Source organism: Brassica oleracea, chromosome C5 (assembly GCF_000695525.1).
Source record: "Brassica oleracea var. oleracea cultivar TO1000 chromosome C5, BOL, whole genome shotgun sequence".
In the NCBI taxonomy this organism is placed as follows: Eukaryota; Viridiplantae; Streptophyta; class Magnoliopsida; order Brassicales; family Brassicaceae; genus Brassica; species Brassica oleracea.
In genome coordinates, this window is record NC_027752.1 from 21,390,587 (window position 1) to 21,413,069 (window position 22,483).

General features: G+C 33.7%; 3 protein-coding genes across 3 annotated transcripts in view; 1 reads left to right on the forward strand and 2 right to left on the reverse strand.

Moving 5' to 3' along the window:
• The first annotated feature begins 504 nt into the window (after nucleotides 1-504).
• Nucleotides 505-5,061, forward strand: LOC106294710 (AP-4 complex subunit epsilon). The gene is made up of 10 exons (XM_013730337.1): nucleotides 505-1,535; nucleotides 1,614-1,829; nucleotides 1,899-2,009; nucleotides 2,108-2,305; nucleotides 2,391-2,522; nucleotides 2,754-2,810; nucleotides 2,891-3,007; nucleotides 3,344-3,421; nucleotides 3,505-3,648; nucleotides 3,727-5,061. The coding sequence occupies exons 1-10, from the start codon at nucleotides 747-749 to the stop codon at nucleotides 4,699-4,701; spliced, it is 2,817 nt and encodes a 938-aa protein (XP_013585791.1). The 5' UTR covers nucleotides 505-746; the 3' UTR covers nucleotides 4,702-5,061.
• Nucleotides 5,062-10,828: 5,767 nt separating this feature from the next.
• On the reverse strand, nucleotides 10,829-15,381 carry LOC106294711 (beta-galactosidase 15). The gene is made up of 15 exons (XM_013730338.1): nucleotides 15,202-15,381; nucleotides 14,894-15,102; nucleotides 14,351-14,417; nucleotides 14,175-14,267; nucleotides 13,959-14,102; nucleotides 13,791-13,879; nucleotides 13,587-13,692; nucleotides 13,406-13,493; nucleotides 13,209-13,327; nucleotides 12,964-13,125; nucleotides 12,284-12,584; nucleotides 12,085-12,194; nucleotides 11,780-12,001; nucleotides 11,484-11,695; nucleotides 10,829-11,370 (listed from the first exon to the last, which is right to left on the reverse strand). The coding sequence occupies exons 1-15, from the start codon at nucleotides 15,355-15,357 to the stop codon at nucleotides 10,983-10,985; spliced, it is 2,466 nt and encodes an 821-aa protein (XP_013585792.1). The 5' UTR covers nucleotides 15,358-15,381; the 3' UTR covers nucleotides 10,829-10,982.
• Nucleotides 15,382-17,380: 1,999 nt separating this feature from the next.
• The window catches only part of LOC106344764, an 11,560-nt gene continuing 6,457 nt past the window's right edge, over nucleotides 17,381-22,483 (reverse strand). The window contains exon 3 of the mRNA XM_013784076.1: nucleotides 17,381-17,543. Coding sequence (XP_013639530.1) covers nucleotides 17,381-17,543 — 163 coding nt within the window. The remainder of the gene's footprint in view (nucleotides 17,544-22,483) is intronic.

The following is a 22,483-nucleotide window of genomic DNA, read 5'->3' on the forward strand; positions in this document are numbered from 1 at the left end:
AAGTGGCCCGTAGTGTGACTGGAAAATTTCACAAAATTAGAATTATATACAGTATGAGGAAAATCCATAGCCGGAATAATATAGTCAATGTCTTCTTAGAAAATTAGTTCGGTTTTATTCCAGATAAAGCGATCCATAAAAAAAAAAACAAAAGTTGCAAAACTCATCGATCAAAGATTCAAAGTTATACTGATTTCAATCCATTGAGCAGGATATTGTCGAGGATCTCTGCAGATGGCCACACTAGCTAAGATACTTAATCCAAGTCCAAAGTTACAATCACTGTAAAAACTATTTTTGAAATGAATACGATTTCACAATCTTGAGAAAAGCTTCCAGAATCCAGATATTATATATAGGTTTTGTATAAATCACTTTTCATTAAACCAGATCCCGGTTCGGGTTAAACCGCAACTCCGACGATTGAAACACTTTCTACATTCTGCTGTTGGGATTTGTACAAGCTCATATGTACACGCGTGTTGGTTTAGCTATCAAATGACCAGCCCACCTGGTTTAGGCTATAGTCAGTCTATAGAGCTAAAGGCGACAAGACTCTCTCTCTCTCTCTCTCTTTTAGTTACTAAAAAACTCTTTCACGTTTTCCACCTTCCAGATCTGATTTTATCGCCGAACGCTCACGGGAACAAACACGCATAAAGGAGGAGGAGGAGGATACTTGGCATGGTCTCTGATCGGAACAACCCTAATCCTAATCCAACCTCCGCTCGTCGTTAATCGATCGGATGGAGCAGCTGAAGACAATTGGGAGAGAGCTAGCGATGGGATCGCAAGGAGGGTTTGGTCAGTCGAAGGAGTTTCTCGATCTGGTCAAATCAATCGGCGAGGCGCGATCGAAAGCCGAGGAAGATCGAATCGTGCTCAGCGAGATCGACATACTCAAACGGAAGCTCCTAGAGCCGGACATCCCCAAGAGGAAGATGAAAGAGTACATCATACGCCTCGTGTACATCGAGATGCTAGGCCACGACGCTTCTTTCGGTTACATTCACGCCGTTAAGATGACGCACGACGACAATCTCCTCCTCAAGCGCACCGGTTACTTAGCAGTCACGCTCTTTCTGAACGAGGATCACGATCTTATCATCCTCATCGTCAACACGATTCAGAAAGATCTCAGGTCCGATAACTATCTTGTTGTATGCGCGGCCCTTAATGCGATCTGTAGGCTGATCAATGAGGAGACCATACCGGCGGTTTTGCCTCAGGTGGTTGACTTGCTTAATCACCAGAAGGAAGCTGTGAGGAAGAAAGCCATCATGGCTCTGCACAGGTTTCATCGCAAGTCTCCTTCTTCCGTTTCGCATTTGATCTCCAACTTCAGAAAGAGGCTGTGTGATAATGATCCGGGAGTGATGGGTGCGACGCTTTGTCCTCTCTTTGATCTCATTACCGAAGATGTTTCTTCCTACAAGGATTTAGTCAGTAGTTTCGTCAGCATTCTCAAACAGGTCACTGAGAGACGGTTGCCAAAGAGTTACGACTACCATCAAATGCCTGCACCCTTCATCCAGGTTCGGCTTTGTATGTCTCTTGTCGCTTAACTTTTGCATTTGCTGACATCAAGAAGTTTGTCACTTTATGTCTTTTAGATCAAGTTGCTGAAGATAATGGCTCTGCTGGGTTGTGGTGATAAGAGTGCGAGTGAAATTATGTATATGGTGCTTGGGGATTTGTTCAGAAAGTGTGATTCTTCTACCAATATAGGGAATGCCATCCTTTATGAGTGTATTCGCTGCATCTCTTGTATAATTCCAAGCCCCAAACTGTTAGAAGCTGCTGCTGATGCTATCTCCAAGTTTTTGAAGGTTGGTCTTTCTGACTTGTGAGTTTATACACTTATGATTGTATCTAAATCCTGTGGTAACTATTTGTAGAGTGATAGTCACAATCTGAAATACATGGGGATTGATGGTCTTGGTCGATTGATAAAAATAAGCCCTGACATTGCTGAGCAGCACCAACTTGCTGTGATAGATTGTTTGGAGGTGAGCAACTATAAAGGAAACTTCGTTAATGTTTTTTTTTTCATTTCAGCAGTCGTTTTTTTTGGTTGCCTGATGTTTTCGTTGGTTACTTTCGACAGGATCCAGATGATACACTAAAGAGGAAAACTTTTGAATTGTTGTACAAAATGACCAAGTCCTCTAATGTTGAAGTGATTGTAGACCGAATGACTGATTACATGATTAGTATCAATGACAATCATTACAAAACTGAGATAGCATCTCGTTGTGTTGAGTTGGCCGAACAATTCGCTCCAAGCAATCAATGGTTCATCCAGGTAGTAAGCCGACCTCTCTTGGACACTGCCTCTACTTATATACTCTGTTTTGGTTGACAGAAATTTAAAATCTACCATAATGCAGATCATGAACAAAGTCTTCGAGCATGCAGGAGATCTGGTAAATATTAAGGTGGCACATAATCTGATGCGTTTGATTGCTGAAGGATTCGGAGAAGACGATGACGATGCAGACAGCAAGCTTAGATTATCAGCTGTATGTTGTTCATTCCCTTTGTGTTCATTCTGCTTTCGTGTGCAAAGAGATTGGTTGTTCTAGTTTTTGGTGATATATGGACTCCTTTTTAACATAAATGAGTTGATATCTCAAATGGTAATACTTAAGTTAGGAGTAACTCTGATCATCTGTCTTACTCCCGGTTTTGTTTCATTGGTTTAGATACTCTGTTTTTGTGTTGTGCTTATGAATGTACTTTTCTCGATGCAGGTAGAATCGTACTTGCAGATTATGAGCGAGCCAAAGCTCCCATCCCTGTTTCTTCAGGTTGATTTTGTTTTCTGACCTCTCCACTTACCTTTTTGCACATCAAATCTATGCTTGTTGATTTTGGGTTTAATATCCAGGTCATTTCTTGGGTGTTGGGAGAATATGGCACAGCTGACGGGAAGTATTCTGCCTCCTATATTAGTGGAAAGCTGTGCGATGTGGCTGATGCATACTCAAGTGATGAAACTGTCAAGGTAGCTCGGCAACATTCAATATGATGCATCTAGAAACCTTTTGCCTTCTTAATTGTTTATCCTGTAGCTTGTTGTACGACTCGAGTTCTATTTGAGATCTCCGTTCATGTTAGCTTCATAGGGACAACATAGTGAAGACTGAATGCAATGCATATGTGACTAACCCATTGCATGCTAATTCGTCAGTGTAATAAATCAACAACTTTCTTATTTATAGATGTCTGATCAAGGTTCTTTATTAGTAAATTGTACATATGAGATGATGATATTACATCCAACCGCAGTCCATTTTTACTGCTTGAAAAATGGTAATTGTTTTCTGTTTTTTTTTTGAAGGGATATGCTGTTTCTGCACTGATGAAGATTTATGCATTTGAAATTGCATTTGGGAGAAAGGTGGATGTTTTGCCAGAGGTCTGTACCTTTAGACGTTTCTGGAATCGAAAACACAATCTATAGCATGTTTTTGTCATGGACTGATTAGTTTATTAATGCAGTGCCAATCTTTGATCGAGGAGCTACTTGCTTCACATTCAACAGATCTGCAGCATCGTGCATATGAACTTCAGGCTCTCCTTGCTCTAGATGCCCGTGCTGTGGAGAGTATACTACCTTTAGATGCTAGTTGCGAAGACATCGAGGTAACCTTTTCTCTTCATGCATTCCCTTGTAACGTGAATTTCCTGAATCTCAGTCATTCTTTTTTTTCCTGAATTTAGGTTGATAAAGATCTTTCATTTCTCAATGGCTACATCCAACAAGCTATTGAGAGTGGAGCGCAACCTTATATATCTGAGAGAGAGCGCTCTTGTATGCTGGAAACAACTGATTACCATTCCCGAGATCATCATGAGGTTCCATCTCATGCTCTTAGATTTGAAGCCTATGAACGTCCAAAGCCATCATCATTGCCAACACAAGCTTCGACCGAGCTTGTTCCAGTACCCGAGCCTTCTTATTACAGCGAGGCACACCAGCCAATTTCAACTTCTTCCGTGTCTGAACGAGAGTCATCAGAAATCAAGCTGCGACTCGATGGAGTTAAACAAAAATGGGGTAGACCCAGCTATCAGTCGTCCACATCCGCTTCTTCTACTCCTCCGCAAGCAGCAAATGGTACCAGTAGTCACCCGGATGTTGGAGTTGGCTCATCTAGCTTAAAACCTCGAAGCAGTTATGAATCGAAGAAACCCGAAATTGATCCTGAGAAACAGAGACTCGCTGCATCCTTGTTTGGTGGATCATCATCGTCAAGATCTGATAGAAAGTCATCTTCTGGTGGACACAAGCCGGCAAAAGGAACAGCTAGCAAACCCCCCAAGGAAAATCCAATCCCTGTTCAGCCGCCACCAGACTTGCTCGACTTTGGCGAGCCAACTGCTACAAGTGTAACAGCAACAGATCCTTTTAAAGAGTTGGAAGGGCTTATGGATTCTTCGAGCCAAGATGGTGGTTCAACCGATGTGATGGGAGTACTATACTCAGATGCAGCGCCTGTGACCACAACCACAAGTGTTGACTCTCTCTTATCAGAACTGTCTGATAGCTCCAAAGGGAACCCAGACACATATCAATCCCAAACCTCAAAAGGACCAAACTCAAAGGAAGCTCTCGAGAAAGATGCTCTTGTTAGACAAATGGGTGTGAACCCAACAAGTCAGAACCCTACACTGTTCAAAGATCTCCTCGGCTAGCAGAACCATTCTCCGACCAAACCATCCATTGACTCACATCATCATCAACAACATGGCCACCCTCTCATATTTGGTAATGCGCTGTGGAGTTTGGGGATTAGTAATGTTTCTGATTCAAGAACAGCTTTTTGTTGTACCTATGTTTCTTCTCAATAGAAACTTTCAGTTTACAAACACACAGAGAGAGAGTTAAGTCACGTTTCGAGGTTTTTTTTTTGTTTTCAATGGTTTCTCTTTTTATTTTGGTGTCTGTGAATGGTTACCGTACGGCCGTTGAGTTTGAGCTTCTCTTGTTGTGTCAATAGAACATTTGTATTGTCTTTTTATTTCTCAGAGGCGTTTTATTTTTCTTATAAAATATATACTTCGTTTCACAATAAAGATTTTAGTGTAGCAATATTTTTCTTCTTACAGATGACTACTATATGGGGTTAATGACAATTCTGTTTTAGACAAAAACCTTATAAATAGAGTAATAAAAATCTTACAAACCATATATATGCCTGGACAAAAGAAAACCAGAACCAAACCGAAATCGAACCAAAATTCTCCGGACCGTAATCCTCAGATACCTAATAAATGGTTCCTTTATTTTTGTATCTGAAATAACTAAACTGGATCAGAATCGAATGGGTACCCGAATATATAAATATACTAATTATATATACAAATAACATAACTGAATATATATTTATCATTTAAATATCCATTAAAAATATTCGAAAATATTTGAAGAAAACAAAATTACTATTAAGTATCTGAACTGCCCAAAAGTATCCGAATAGTTTTATCCAAAACATCCAAAGTAATCCAAATGTCAGTAATTTTTTGTCCAAATCATCTTAATTATTCGATATTTTATCCAAAATATTTGATATTTTATCTAAAATACTCGATATTTTACCCGAATTCTCCGAAATACCCAAAATAACCGAACCGGAACCGAAACCAAATGAGAAATAAATTATTCCTGTGGTTCCTTGTTTTCCTAACCAAACCAAACTGATCTAGAAAGTATCCAAACCAAACCTAAACCGATATAGATCAGGTAGTAAATGGATCCTCTAGTCCCCTACCCAAACTATCCGATACTCGAAATATCCGAACTGAAGCGGTACCCGAAATGCCCAGGCGTAATCATTTTCATTCATCTTAATTTTCTCACATTTTGGGAATTATTCTTTATGGATTTTATCTTGAATTGGGTTGAGCATCTAATGTATTGAATATGGTTTCTAAAGACGCAATGGATTATACTCTATGGTGGCATACAGTTTCAATTGATTTGTGGGATCGTTGACTTATCAACCTCTTGTATGCCCTCATGATCATGTCTCTGAGATGATGTTGAACAAAGAGCTACAAGAAAGACCTGAAGTTGGTCCTCCCATTGGTAGTGGTATCAGAGAGTATTCTTTCCTAGACAATCCTTTATTGCTAAAACATGTGAATAAATCAAACTTTGATTTTCAAATTTGTCAGAGAGAATTATTAGCGTGTGAAGCTTAAAAGTTAAAACCAATCAAACTCCCATGAGTTCTGAAATTCCCAAAGCAAAGCAAAAATTAGATTTCTTTCGTTGTGATCGGACTTAGCTAATCACTTAGTTTTTTCTCTGTTATTACTACACTTGGAGGATTTGAGCGGTATTCTCTTCCTTCAAGGATGTAAAAAGTCATCAAGTTTTCTTCAATAGAAAATGCATTTGTTGGATTCTTTAACATTGCAAGTTGTAAGCTCTCTGGAATTAAGTAGAGGAGATAGTAAATCTGATCTGTGACCTTTGTTTCTGAGCAGGAGCGAGAAGAGAGATTCAGGAGTCGAGTGAAGAGATATGCTGGAAAATGGTGTTCTAGAGGAAGATCATCCTCCTTGTTAGACGCTGTGAGAGACCTAAAAACTAAGAATTAGATGTGGATATTTGCTTTCTTGAGCCGCAAGTAATGTGGGGAAATATTCAAAGACTGATATAATATAATCTTCTTATACGTTATCTCTTTCCTGGGCGCGCGCGCCACATAGGAGACACATGACACGTATCCTCTTTACCGAAACTCTTGGTTTCATTTACATTTAGGGTGTGTAATGTACGTGGGCTTTAGTTTGTATTTGGGCTTAATGTTTAGCTTAATGAAACAATACCATCGACGCCTCCGAGAAAAGCCCCTGAAACTCGAAACCCTTTCTGGGAAACTGAGAACGAAAGAAGCCAACTCTAGATTCCCCAGTTTCGCGGATTTGATCGTTAAAGCGCACACGAAAAACCAAAGAATTTTCTCTGATCGCCATAGGAGAGAAGGGTCAAAGCGACTCGCGGAAGGTGGAGGAGACCGGGTAGAAGGAAGATACTGAGTCCGGAAATGGCGGGTCGATGGAGAGAAGTGAAGGAGGAGTGATGATTCGGGTGAGAATGAGCTGTTGGGTTCGCGAGCTGTTTGGGGAGACGCGGGCGGTGCACAAAAGTCTCTGATGTTTAAGACCCAAGTGCTGGATAATAACTAACTACTGGGTTTTACAAATACAGAGAGGAATCAATGTGCAGGGCAGTTTCTAGCAGCTCCTTTGTTGTTTCCCACGATTTATTACTGAACACATCTTCCTTTACTCCCTTTCTCTGAATCTTCTACTATAAAAAGGTATGTTCTACACTTCATCAGATCAATCTTCTCACTCAAAAGCTTTTAAAAAATCCAGCGACCAACAATGGCTAACTCCATTTTTTTGCCTAAGCACAAACAGATAACAGTTTTTCTGTGATTTTCTTGGTACGTGGTTGAGTCTGAATGTGATCATGTTTAATTCAGTATTATGAGTGCATCCATGTTTAGTTCTTATGTATATTAGTCTATAGTGATTCACTTGGTATGTGGTTGAGTCTAAACATGATCATGTTTGATGCAATATGATGATTTACTTGGCACGAGGTTGAACCTAATGTGAATGTGTTTGATTCAGTATGATGAGTGCATCAAGGAATGTGATAAGGCTGTTGAAAGGGATAGAAAGCATAGGCCTGGAAAGGAACAGCTCTTGCGGAAGATGGAAAAAAGTCTCGACAGGTAACCGCCAAGAACGGCTGGTTTTATTGGCTATGCACACCCTCTCCTCTGATGCGCCTGTGCTCTCTTCATAGCTGCGACCAAAGCGTTGGCGAGCCAGGGTTGAGTCTGAAACTTTGGTCGGAAGCCTGTTGAGGGAAACATTGAAACAGGGCTCGAGAGCTCGGAAATGGAGAGAATAATGCGCTATTTGGCGACCAAAGGAAGTGAGAGGATGAGATTTGAGACATGCCTTTCGAAAAATTTTGATTATTGTGGAAGTTAAAAGCGTCGAAGCGACGTGATTCGAAGAGGAGTGACCTGAGAATGGCCTCTCCTTTTGGCTAAGGTTAAAGATTGCTTCTAAACTGAAGCAGCCTTGGTGTTAGCGTCTGGTGCACGGTATAAACCCATGTACGCATCACTTTAAACCGTTAAATCCCTTTCAAGTTTTATCTCTGTACCCACAAACAAAAAAAAAGGTTAAGACTTAAGTATTAGTGGTGGAGGAAGCAAACTTAAGTATTATGATGATATGGTTTAGTATGAGAGAAGTATCAAATAGATGAAGGAGAGCAAGTTATGGTTTTATATTGTTGGTTGGTTTCATACTTTTGATGTTGTTTTGTTTTTAAATTTTTAGTAACTAAATATCGTATAGAGCTCAGATAAACACGCGGAATGTGAATACTTTTGTTATACTAAACCACTTGGTCAATCGTTCAAATTGTTTTATTTGGAGGATGCAGTAAAGAATTTCAATTGAAGCAGATATTAGTTCTTCTGAACTTCACTTGAAAAAATTTATAAGAAAACCAATTAGGAGAATACAATAACATCGTTGTCTTTTCACGTTTTATCAGATCAACCATAATTAAAGAAAATATTAAACTTTTTCTTATTTTAATCATTGAAGTTAAATTAAGAAAAACTAATAAGATACTTGAAAAAAAGACAAAAAATGATTTACACATTATCAAAACAAATGAAAAAATAAAATATAAAACAATAAACATAAAAACAAAAATGGAAAATAATTTCATGATATAAACAAGAGACTACAATTATTGTATCTAAATAGATGTATTTAAAAATGTTACTTCACGAATTCCAAAAAAAGTCTTCAAACAATTTCAATATAATATAACCCATACCTGCTCATATTTTATTATGAGAATCAAATTTTATATAAAACAAAATAAATCAAGTAAATAACAGAAAATTAACTAGGCTAATTGATGGTAAGTGTTGATGTGTCAAAACGTAGATTTTATGTCATGTTGTTGAAATCTTATAAGAGATTATATTCCAATTTATTTGGTTGTAAATATTTTCCTAACCGATATAAATAAAATTTAAAAAACTAAAATGACTAAAATGAAAATTTTTTTACAACAATATTTGACTAATAAAAAATATACAAAAATGTGCAAAATAAATACATAGTTTACGCTATATAAACAGATTTAAAATCTCTGCAAACCATGTAAAAGTTTTAGTATTTCGGTAATCAAAATACAAATAATACCAATTTCTACCAATGGGTCCTCCAAACTTTGACAACCAAAACATCTTGGTAGCTGATCTCGAATGGAACACAGAAACAATAATGAATTTCTTCCCTTAAAATCTGAAATCCTATGTTTAAGAGTTAAGATCAAGTAAGAAATGATCTAAGGATGCTTATATTTGTTCCTAACAAACAATAGTTTATTTACCAAAACCAAGTATCACCCAACAATAAACTTAAGAAATAAGATCGATGAACACCAGGAACAACATTCCTAACCCAGAAACATCATTTCCAACCCAATTGGATAGCTAAAGTTTTGATTGCCAGTTTCTCACCAAAATTGAGATTTTCTTTTTGAAAAATTATGCAAAGACCTTACGGCTGGCGAGAACCTCAAAAAGAGTCATATACATTAGTTGTTAGATACAAATTATTCAACTGAGAATGACATAACAACTGGTGATGTCATAGAAGCAAAAAAAAGTTAAAACAAAATTGACTTACAAACAAATTAACCAACATCTTAAATTAATAAAATAGTATATCGCATACATATCTCTTGCAAATGTGAACCTAAAAAACAAACCACAAAATTATATAAAAAATAATAACCTAGATCACAAATAAAATATATTCTGCTCATAGGACGAGCCAACCCTACTGAAGAAATATAAGGTTACTAGTATTGTGAGGCGCCGAAAACAAAAGTTTCATTTCTTTATTTTTTTAAAAATTTTAAAGTATATTGAATCCAATATATTTAAAGTTCAAAAATGTATAATGTATAATGTATAGCAAAATACGCTTAAATTCATAATATATATATGTATCTTATTCATCGTGTGACTTCAAACATTCAAAACGATTAGAAACAATACACTATGTGATATAAAGTATTTGTAAAACATCTGAACATGAACATCACCAGATTTTTCCATTTCTCCTTTTTCGTCCAGCAAAGCTAATGCTAAACTGTAGTTTCTATCTCCAACAATTAATTTGCCTTTCCCGTGCATTCTCTGTATGTATTGTCTTTTGTCATTTTCTTCTTCTTTTTTGGTGCATGGGAAATACATTGATCGGCCTTCAAAACAGATTTCAATATTTGTCCCTTATGACTTAACAGAACGTGTTATTGCAACAAAAAATTGAAAATCAAGTTCCTTGTATAATAGCCAAGAGAAGATGTCACAGACTTCATCAAATCATTAATGCTTAGATACCACTATATATGTTATGTCGCAATATATACATATATGAAAACCAGTGACAAAAAAAATACATATATGAAAACTCTTATCAGAGAGTCAATATGTAGTAGATTGTAAGGAAATCTAAATAGAAAGAGTGCGTATACCTTAAATCAGAGAGACTATGTAAAGATCGTGAGGAGTTTTTCGAAAGAGTCTCAGATAAATAAACCGTAGCCAAAAAACTAAGCTTGAGAAAATATCAAATTATGTCGTTGAATATTATTGAAGAGAACATTCAACTTATATTTCAGAGCGACTGGGGAAGGGGGAGAAGAAATTACCACGGTTGATCCTGGTGAAGAAGATGATCATGGATATTGTAATATAAGAAGGTGTTCTTTTATTGAATAAAACCATCCATCTAAACTAATAATGGATGCAACGTTCCTAGGATTAAATCACCTAAATCCAGCAGAAAACAAAGTCTACATAATTTGAAAAAAACATAAGGAAAAACACCGCAAATCTAGAAGAAACCTAGCAAAGAGCTTCCACTGCAAGACTTCTAGTAGCACCATCGCATTCAGGTACTCCGAACTTCTCCGCGGAAACATTAACGGAACATTTTTCTTTTCCAACACATTCTGCACTGAGTATATTAACAACATCTTTGTTTGCTTCACAAGTTCCCTTCTCAAATGATCCACATTTGCCTCGTGGGTTACCGAAAGAGGCGAATTTGATAGCAGAAATAGGCCTTCCATGGCAGGAAAGTTCAAGAACATTCTTCTCATAGACATTTGCACAGACACCTCCCACTCCAATAGTTTGGAAATTGACAAATGATGGGTTTCCTCCAATCTCTTCAAACAAAACTAATGTGTTATCTCCTTTTGGATTCAAGAAAGAACGAGGAACATGGTACCTGTTTAAAAAATAAAGCATCAAATTTTAATAAGTTTGTGAAAGTTTTAATTCTAAAATAAAACCAATTTAAAATATTTAATTTTGGAACCTAATCAAATTTAGAAAATGTACCATCTTTGGGTAGGTTCTCCACAATTAGTTTGACACTTTTCCGCATAGTATGCCCCTCTATAATTACATTCAGTAGAACAACCATCTTCGGTTGAAAGAAACTCCGGCCAGTAACGCCCAATGTTGTTTCCATTGATCCAAGCAGTACCTTTTCCTAGTCCCAGAAGATCAACAACAACTGGCTCACTTCCCAACGGAGCCTTGAACGTAGTCTGAAAGACAAATTTAAATGATATGATTGATATTAAATAACTAGGGGTTTGGTTAGTTCTTGTTGAATGATAATATCTACTTACCTTGTACCAAGTCATGGTACGGTTGAATGGTACACTGTCACCTGACCATTTAGATTGTGATTCCGAACTGAAGAGCTGGTTCTCAAATCCACTTAAACCAGTTTTATAGCTCCATTTATGAGCAGACAAGTCTTTTACAATGGTTTCATCATCATTTTTTCCAATAATAAAAACAGGTCCAGTGATTCCGGCTGGAACATTCTCGAAGAAAGCACCATAATTCTATGAAAGAAATTTGTTTTAGTTAGAAATAATAAAATGGTTACAAGTTAAGAAAATTCAACATTATAATAAGTCAAACTTACCGGAAGTCCTACGGTTATACTTAAGAGAGAAATGACATTATCACCAGGGTTAAACTTCGCTTCTTGCTCAAAAACATAATGAAACTTTCCATTTTCTGCATGATAATTACCTAAAAACAGAAATCAATTAATAATACTTTTATAAGCTAGTAAGCTAGTATTGTTGAGATTTGACAAAAATATATATCAGTTTACTTACCAACGTGTTGTCCATTGACAAAAGCATGAAGCACATGAGCAGTACTGTTGATATGTAGATACATGTTCTTACCCCAAACTGGATCTTCTTCTTTAAGATTAAGAGTAGTCATGTACCAAAGATAATCACTTTGGTCATTGCTTACTATTTTTTGATCAAACAATTGTCTCATTGTAGATTCTCCTCTTCCTTTTAAAAGAAAGTTGTCTATGTTCTCTGGTCTCCATGACCATTTCAAATTTATAGGCTCATCCTCAGCTTCATTTGGTTTCTTAACCATCACTGAAGTTTGAGTGTTTATCTGAAAATTTAAAATCCAAAAAATGCATTAAAGGTTATAGCTTTAAATGTTATAATGATAATCAATATGAAATATAAAATAAAAAATCCACAAAGGAAAATGCACATATATAATTAATTTGAAATACTAACAGAAAAGTTTTATGTAATAACCGAAAACTCACAAGCAAAAATGGAAAAAATATTATCAGTTGGAGTATAATGCTAATTATTAATTTGAAGAAAAAAAACTGCATAAAGAATATTATTTTGAATGTTATAACCGTAATTCTTATGTATGCAACAATCGACACAATTAAGAATATGGTAGAGAAAATATATAAAAGATTAAATTTAAATGCAATCCTCAATAATTGAATGTAACAAAAAAAAAGACAAACCTTAGCAGTATTATAAACCTCAGTTTTGCAATCTGGTAAAATGCTAACGGACCAAGTCGGGACAACATAAGTTTCTCCTTGAAAATTGATTGTTGCATCTGAACTTTCATTAACATTTCCAAAGAAACAGCTCGATCCTCCTTCAGTCTTATAAATTGTTGCCTAAAACATGCATGCTCGTGATAAGTAATTAGTTCAAAATTAACATGTTTAATATTGGTAAGCAAAAAGACAAAAAAAATTACCGATACAAAATTTCCAAAGTCAATGGTGGAGACATTTCCATAGGTAAGAGTTTTTTCCATAGAGTGAAGGATATCATGAAGTTGTTTTAAGTGCCCGTATTTTGGTTGATTCAAATTACCTGATAAATTTATATCATGTTAATACTAAAGCTTAATCTTCAAAACTAACTCAAAATATGAATATACTTTGAATTTACCAAATTCGTCAAGAGGAGCATCATAATCATATGAAGTTGTGATGTATGGACCACCTGCGGTTCTACCAAAGTTTGTGCCTCCATGGTACTACATAAATAAATCATTCATTTAATGTTCCTAATTAATATATATGTTAGTGTACTTTGTTAACTAAATTAAAATTCTATCATAGTGACTGACCATGTAATAATTCTGGAAAGTTCCTCCTCTTTGAAAGAATCTTGCAACAGAAAAAGCAACATCTTCTGTTGTTCTATGAGGATTTTTGCCTCCCCAATTCTGATACCTACGAAAATATTAAGGAATATATATGTATGTAAGATAATAAATTTAGAGAAATATAACCAAAATTTTATTTATTCATGCCAGTAATGTAAAACTAACCATCCTGTCCAGTTCTCAGTCCACATCTTAGGAGTGTTGGCGTTGTTTGGTTCAAAGTTGTCGCAATAATAACCATTACATGTATTCAACTAAATTCAAACAATTTTAAAATATTTAATTTTGCATAAAATAATTAAAAGATATTAACTAAGATACTCAGCTAGTTACCATAGGTTGAGGAGCATCATCTTGTTGACACATGATCCATGGTACACCAACATCAAGAGATTGAGCCATGTTTGCACACCATTGAATGTATGCTTTACCCATTTCTCCATACGATCCAATTACATTTCCATATTCATTTTCTATCTGCAAAAATAGTGTTAAGAACTTTTTATAACATAGTAACAAACAGAGTAGTGTTGAAAACTAATCGATTACCTGTGCAAGTATAATGGGACCTCCTTGTGATGCAAATAATTTGTTTTTCTTGACCATGTCAACTATCATAGTTGTGAAGTTTTGCATCTCATTCTATACAAAAAAAATAAACATATACAATATCAAATAATAATAATACATATTTGAGAAACAAAATATTTGATTATCGAGCTTACCATAAACGCTTTGTTAGTAGTCCTGAATTCCATATCGGGCATGTTGTGCAGCCATACAGGAAATCCTCTGTTAAAAATGATTACACAATTACCGATCAAAAACATTACATGGAAAACCAGAATATCTCATTCAGAATTGGAAGAAGACTCGCAAAAGTTACTTAAGCGTAAGGGATTTATTAAAACTGACATGTAAAATAATAGCTAACAATTACTAACACGTCCCGTTTATGTGTATGTAAAGAGAAACTGATATGTATTTAAAAAGTTACTAAAGCGAATTGGAGAAAGACTCGCAAAAAGTTACTAACACATTAGGGATTTATTAAAACTGATTGGTATGTACGAGAACAGCTAAGAAATACTAACGCATCCAGTATTCCCGTTTAGGTGTATGTAAGAGAAACTGATATGTATGAATGTATGTAAGAAGTTACTAACGCATTAGCGATTTGTTAACTATATATACATATATGTTTATATATAAATTAGTAAGATTCTTGTACAAAAGGTTAGTAAGATTCATTCCGTTTAGTATATTACCCATAGTTCCATTCGGCACAAACGTATGGTCCTATGCGAAGAACGCCATATAACTTTTGATCTTGAATAGTTTTCAAGAACCGAATAAGGTCTAGATTTCCAGAGAAATCATATTGACGACGAGTAGGCTCATGAGCATTCCAAAAAACATATGTTTCTATAGCATCAAGACCTCCTTCTTTGCCTTTTTTTATAAGATCGGGCCACATCTAAAAAAATAGATTAATAAACAAAATTATTATAATCGCTACTGAACATAAATACCACTACGATCAGTCATAGATATGCACTATTCAAGATTAAATTACCTCAGGGGTACTTCTAGGATAATGAATCGAGCCGGAGAGAAGAACACGCCGATTACCATCAATGGTGATTGCTCGTCCATCGTGAGAAACAATCGTAGCGTACACACTACTTGCTAAGAACAAGAGACAGCATACGAGAAACCTAAGAGAAACCATTTTGCAGATTGTTTTTGTTTTGTTTTTGAGTGACGGAGATAGGGGAAAACAATGATATATATAGGGGAGCAGAAAATCTTATGTAGATGTAATTCAGATAATTTCTTATATATATTTTTTAAATATAAAAGCACAATCGTCGTTTCATCTAGTTAGGATTTATGAATATAAATTTTATTTGCATAATATGGATTTTATTGCAAACATAGAAAATAAAGCTAATTATAGGAATATCTTTTTTTTTTTTTTTGCCAACAATTATCGGAATATCTAATCAGTTCAGATTTCGTTGACTACCAAAATATATATATTTGAAATGGTTTTTAATACTTAAAATTTTTAGTGAATTTTATATTATCCTGACGAAAATTTTATTCCCTTTATACTTCTTATCCTATTTGCAGCCGATTAATTCGTCCTTTAAACCATAGAATATTTTTATTTACTTTTAGATTACTTGTTACAATTATCCATAATATGTTTCTTTTACTTTCACACAAATAAGATTTATCTTTTGGTATTCTTAGGATAAACCTCGTCCAGTATGTTCTTCTCATCCAGAAGCTTTGTTAAAATCTTACGTAGATGTAATTCAGATATTTTCTTAAAAATATAATCTTTTCTATAAAAATCACTAACGTCGTTTCATTTAGTTATAATTTATGAATATGAATTTTATTTGCATGTTATTTTATTGCAAACATAGAAATTAAAACTAATTATCGGAATATCTAATCAGTTCATTTCGTTGACTACAAAAAGATTTATAATTGAAATGGTTTGTAATAATTAAAAGTTGTAATAATGAATTTTATATTATGCTGAAGAAAATATTCTTCCCGTTATACTCATTATCCTATTTGCAACCGATTAATTCGTCCTTTAAACCATACAGTATTTTTATTTACTTTTAGATTACTTGCTACAATTGTCCATTATATGTTTCTTTTACTTTCACACGAATAAGATTTATCTTTTGGCATTCTTAGGATAAACGTCGTCCAGTATGTTCTACTCATCCAGAAGCTTTGTTATTTTATTTTGGATAAAAACAAACAATAACATCGTTATTCTGTTTTGGATAATAACTTGGTAACGTCCGTAATTCAAACTCGTTCAAGGGAAAACAAACAAAAAATTGTGGGGGGGGGGAGGGAACGCATGCCCGCGAACAAAACTTTCAAACGCTAATATGTATCGCACATACATGAACTTAATGACAGTCTTCAAAGATACTAGTATACATCACATGTAAACATATACATATATATATATATATATTCGTATATTCGTACCAAAAACATATATATTAAGCTTTAAAAAAATATAAGCTTAATATGTAAATGTTACATACGAAAATTTTTGTTATATACGATGATATATATAGAGATATATATATTTATAGAGATCGTGAAAAATCATATTGAAATGCTCATTTCCACTTTCTTCGTCCGAACATGCCATGGAATAGTCATGGCCTCCAAACAGGCTTGCCACGCTTATACTTCCCTCTAAACATACTGTGCTTCCATAAGCGAATTAAAATAAAATGCCTACACTTAGTTATAAATGTTTCGTAGTTAAGTCATATAGTAGAACCAAATAAAAGCTAAATTACTAAACAAACTAGTTTTTGTTTTCAAAAAAATAATTGAATAAACTATTAAATTAAAATCTTTTAACCAGTTCTATTAAAATAAATAAACGAGTAGAATATCAATATTTTATGTGATACACATTAACAAATATAAAATAGCCAATCAAACAATTTTTTTAACGACCGATCTTTATTTATTTTACTGTATTTTGATAATTAAAAATGATTATATACTATTATGGTTGCTTAAGTACGAAACCATAAGTATATAATGTATTCTTGTCTTCTTTATTCTAACTATCATAAAAATTTTAACCATTAAGCATTTCATTTATATTTTTGTTACTTGAGCTTAAATAGATGAAACTAGCTAGAAAAATATACCCTTAATTGTTTCTAGAAACTTTCATGCCATAAGCCAATGTTTCAAAATCTAACATTGAGGCACGGCTCTGACTTTCCTCCACCGAAAACCTCTCTTTCGTACTTACCACCGTGATGCCCCACGTGGTGACCTCCCATTGCAGCCGCCGCAACTGTTACTGCAGTGCTGCTCCCGCTATCAGTCCTCCAACTCCTCCTCCAAGGCCTATTCACATGATCGGCAAATGTCTCATGCAAAGCATTCAGTTAGAGGCTAATTAGTAGCATGTGAACCGAACTGAACCAAATTTAGCCAAAATTAAACCAAAATCGTTTCTAAAACCGGTGGGTTCCATATGTATCTCTAAACCAATCAAAACCAAACCCATATGTACTCTAAAATTCTACTTGAGTATGAAGACACAAAAATGTATCAAATTTAGCTTTAAATAATATATACTTCTCATTTCATTCATTGAAAAATTCTAATGTTGTTTCCTTGGGTTTAATTTGAAGAAATCATTTAAATTTTAATCACACTGAAAATTTCTCAAAGAATGAAAATTAACCTAAAAATCAAGCAAGACTATTGGAGGAATTAAAAAAAAATCACCCTACGCAGTTTAGCTCAAAAGTTTTAATATGCCTACTCAAATTCTTTTCTAGAACAATTATACAACCATCCTTATCAACTATACTGAAATCAATTCTATTAAAACAGAATTATAAAGTTGGACACAACTTGTTTCTAAGTGAAAATTTTAATATGTACTATAAAATATATTTTATACGATTACAACCTTAATATTAAAAATAACTTATCCTAAAATCTAACCTAACTATGGTAAGATTTAAACTATATATATTTCGGTTATGATGTGACCAAACCAAACAAACATCTTGGTTATAGATTTTGAATTTTGTGGATCATGTTTTTAACTATATAGATTTCGGTTTTCAATTACAATGCATAATTACAATTCATAGATTTTTCATAATATTTATGTTCATTCTTCACATAGAGTAAAAAAAATTATATGTTTTAATATTAAACAATCATATGGTATAACATAAAATGATAATTATTATAATTCTTCACATATGTAGAAATTTCGTATTATATATGTTCTTTTAAGCCATAAAACAATCATATCATATAATATACTTTAGATTATATGTTGATTTTAGTCTAACTATATGGGTTTAGGGTTTCAATTATATAGGTTTATGGTTTCGATTATAGGGTATAAGGTCTAACTATACCAAACTTAAGGTTAACAAAGTTCTACTATAAAAGTATTGTTAGTATGTGATATCATAAATACATTATACCAGGTAGTGACCCGCTCAGTGCGCGGAATGAAATAGTTGATTAGATTATTTGTTTTACGTTGTACTTAGAAATTCTTTTTCTCAATCGATTTTGCAAATTTTCTTTCCTTTTAAAGTTTTTCTGAATTGATTTTTTCTAACAACTTTATTTTGTTTTTAATTTTTGTTCTGATATGAAAAGTCTGTAAAGAATAGCAATAGTTGGCTAAACTAAAGATCCAACTTTGTGTGTAGTGTTTTTCACCTCAGTTTCATTAATTCACAACCAATCACAATTATTTGTTGCATTCGTGTATATAAACTTCAACCATTGCCAAGTTCAGCAAGGTACAAAACTTTCAATTTCTAAAAAAATTGTCATCTTAGAATTTTTGTTGATGTGAATCTTAATGATTTTGTAATTTTTGTTTTCAACAATGATATTATTCAGTAGTTGCATGGAGAGTACTTCAATTCACTAATACAAATGTTAAAAATGCAAAAAAACTGAAAATGAGCTGATTAAAAAATTAGTATGTGAACACATTGACGAGATTTACTAAAGTTATATCTTAAACCACATTTAAATTCTACTAGACATATTTTATTTATCTCAGACAATAAAATAAAACTAATATAAACGTCAAATTTCAAAATTTTAATTAATGTAGTATATACACTAAAATTCAATGTTTTTTATTTAAAAAAAAAAATATCTTAAAATAAAAATCCAAAAAGGAATTTGTAAATTAATAACTTGATAAATTAATAAAATACTGAAGTATCAACATTATTAATTTAAAGAGTTTATACTGTACTGTAATTCTATGTGTCTGTTATGACTAAATATCTTTATAGAAATAAAAGGAAAGAGTATATTTTATATTTGACTACGAAAATACTTCTCAAAATGTATGTTTGTGCTATTATATATACTCAGAATGTTTGGAGAAAACTCATAAAAAGTTAAAGAGAATAGCTTATATTGATATTAAAAATGACTATCACAATGAAGACTTTAATCACATTTGTTTTTACTATCTTTTTCATTGTATCTTCTGTTCATTGTGGTACTACAGCCACCGCTGATACTCCGGGTAATGGAGAAATAAAGCAGGTAATATGCTACGACTTCTCGAGACCGTGTGATACTAGAGGGGAATTAGGTTGTGATGATTTTTGTATTGATTGGGGTTATCTTAGAGGACGCTGTGCTCCAAGAAAATGTTGTTGTGAAAGATAAGTATGTGTCCCAGATTTTTCTTTCTAAGAAGTACGTATCCAAGATGAAATCACCAAATCAAATGTACTGGTATTGTTTGAAAAATAACATCAATAATATTCATTCGTTTTAAATATCTATACAAGAAATCTTGAACGAAATAAACAAAATTTACCGATTGAAATCAGTTTTGCTTAGATTTGAGTAATATTTATTTTCAAATGAAGAAAAATATATGGAAAAAGAATCATAATATCTATGTGTACATTGTAAATCCAAAGATATTTGATCTCTCCTAAAAAGTTTTTAAAACCAGATCGATTGGTGTACCAAATTTGACCATGAACCGACCATATAACCGGGTTGGATTTTAAAGTTGTTGAACCCGATAAAAACCACTAAAGTTATCAAAAATCTGTGAGTACTTAATCAGTTTTAGTTTGTCTTTAATATTACTTTCAAGAAAAGTTTGGTTCGGTTCTTCGGAACCAGATATTTTACTCAGACTTACGTTCTTCTACTAATATTAAGAAAAATAAAATAAATGTAAAAAAAATATTTAGGGCTTATTTTACATACATAATTAATTGGACCATACTTAAAAAAACCAATAAAAATGATTGGGAGCCCTGTCGATATTTTTGGGCATGTTGCAAAATTGATGTAGTCTATAAGCAATAACATGTACTTTCTTATAAACCATTCTTGGTAAATATAATAAAAACACGATACAGTCGAGTGAAGGGAGTTAAGGTTGCGTCGGAAATAATGTGATCTCTTCACATGGCGCCTGAATTATGTTTCCAATCGATTTCGTGAATTTTCTTTATTTTTAAAGCTTTTCTGATTTCTCTTTCTAACAATTTTACTTTGTTTTTAATTTTTGTTCTGACATGAAAACTCTGTAAAGAAAACAATTTTTGGCTAAACTAAAGATCCGACTTTGTGTGTGATGTTTTCACCTCAGTTTCCTTAGTTCAAAACCCTCACAATTATTTGTTGCCTTCGTGTACAAAAGCCTCAACCACGGCCAAATTCGGTAAGGTACAAAATTTTCAATTTCTAAAAATCTTTCCATTCTAGAATTTTAGTTGATGTACATCTTAATGATTTTGTAATTTTTTTAATATCAACAATGGTATTATTTAGTAGTTGCACGGAGAGAACTTCAATTTACTAATACAAATGTTAAAATGTAGAAAATAAAAATGAGTTGATTAAAAAAATTAGTGCGTGAACACATTAAATTATTTGCGCATGAGTTAAGAAAATTAGTATGTATTTTAAAAGATTGTAAGACTACGACGTCAATATTCTAAATTTTAAATAATTGTGAGGCTGCCACGTATCGATTAGTGTGTGAACACATTTATTAAAAATATTTATCTTTTAATATATATGAAATATTTTTTTAAGTTTAGTTGGTTGATAACCATATATTCAATCAATACTAAGGCTGGGCAAAAAACCTGGATCCGAAGAACCGAATCGAACCCGATTCGAAAAAGTAGTACCGAACCCGAACCGAAATTGATTAAATATCCGAACGGGTTCAAAATTTTGGTATCTAAAGAACCGAAACCAAACCCGACCCGAACTGAAATATATAGGGTATCCGAATGTAACTGAAATAGATTTATATACCTAAATACATTACTTATTTTTAGATTTAATATATTTTAAAAACATCCAAAATATATAAGATACTTTTAAGTTGTCTAAAATACTTGAAAATATACATAAATAGTCAAAAGTAAATGTCTAAAATAGCTAAAATATATTCAAAACACCATAACACTTGAAATATCTATTGATTTTCTATCCAAATATTCAAATCAAATCAATTTATATGTTAATTTTAGGTATTTTGACATATATTATACAAATTTATATGTAATATATTATTTTTTTTACAGATTTTGAAAATTTTTAAGCATATAGTTGATATTAAAATTTTAAAAATAATTTAAATGGATTATCCGAACCCGAACCGAACCCGCAAAAATCCGAACCGAACCCGAATCGAAATTTAGAAATACCCGAATGGGGCTAAATTCTTTAAACCCGAAAACCCGAAACCCGAAACCCGAATAGATCCGAACCGAACCCGAATGGGTACCCGAACGCCTACCCCTAATCAATACTATTTAAATACAAACAATTTAAATGATAACAAATCTCACCTAATGTCAAAAACCAATGGTGTGCCCGAAGATGCCTTAAAGCTCAAGCTATTCCCTTTCTCTTTGGGAGATAAGGCACGTCAGTGGGAGAAGTCTCTACCCAGCGACTCTATCACCACTTGGGATGACTGCAAGAAAGCATTCTTGGAGAAGTTCTTCTCTACTTCAAGAACTGCTAAGCTGAGAAATGAGATTTCCAGCTTTCAACAGAAGAACTTGGAAGGCTTCAGTGAAGCCTGGGAGAGATTCAAGGGCTACCAAGCTCAATGTCCACACCATGGTTTCTCTAAGGAGAGCTTGCTGAGCACATTCTACCGTGGTGCTCTTCCTAACTACAGGGCCAGACTGGATACAGCTAGCAATGGGTTCTTTTTGGGGAGAACTAAGAAAGATGCAGAGGAGCTGGTTGACAACATGGTAAAGAGTGATGCAGTCTACAGTGGAGACCAC

Bases quoted from the DNA above. Each gene is read 5' to 3' on its own strand.
- LOC106294710 (XM_013730337.1), top strand. From the start codon at position 747: ATGGAGCAGCTGAAGACAATTGGGAGAGAGCTAGCGATGGGATCGCAA. The intron at 1,830-1,898 runs GTTGGTCTTTCT...AACTATTTGTAG, and splicing joins CTATCTCCAAGTTTTTGAAG to AGTGATAGTCACAATCTGAA. The intron at 3,422-3,504 runs GTCTGTACCTTT...TTATTAATGCAG, and splicing joins AGGTGGATGTTTTGCCAGAG to TGCCAATCTTTGATCGAGGA.
- LOC106294711 (XM_013730338.1), bottom strand. From the start codon at position 15,357: ATGGTTTCTCTTAGGTTTCTCGTATGCTGTCTCTTGTTCTTAGCAAGT. The intron at 12,585-12,963 runs GTTTGTCTTTTT...TTAAATTTTCAG, and splicing joins AGGTTTATAATACTGCTAAG to ATAAACACTCAAACTTCAGT. The intron at 12,195-12,283 runs GTAAGTAAACTG...TTCTGTTTTTAG, and splicing joins TGTCAATGGACAACACGTTG to GTAATTATCATGCAGAAAAT.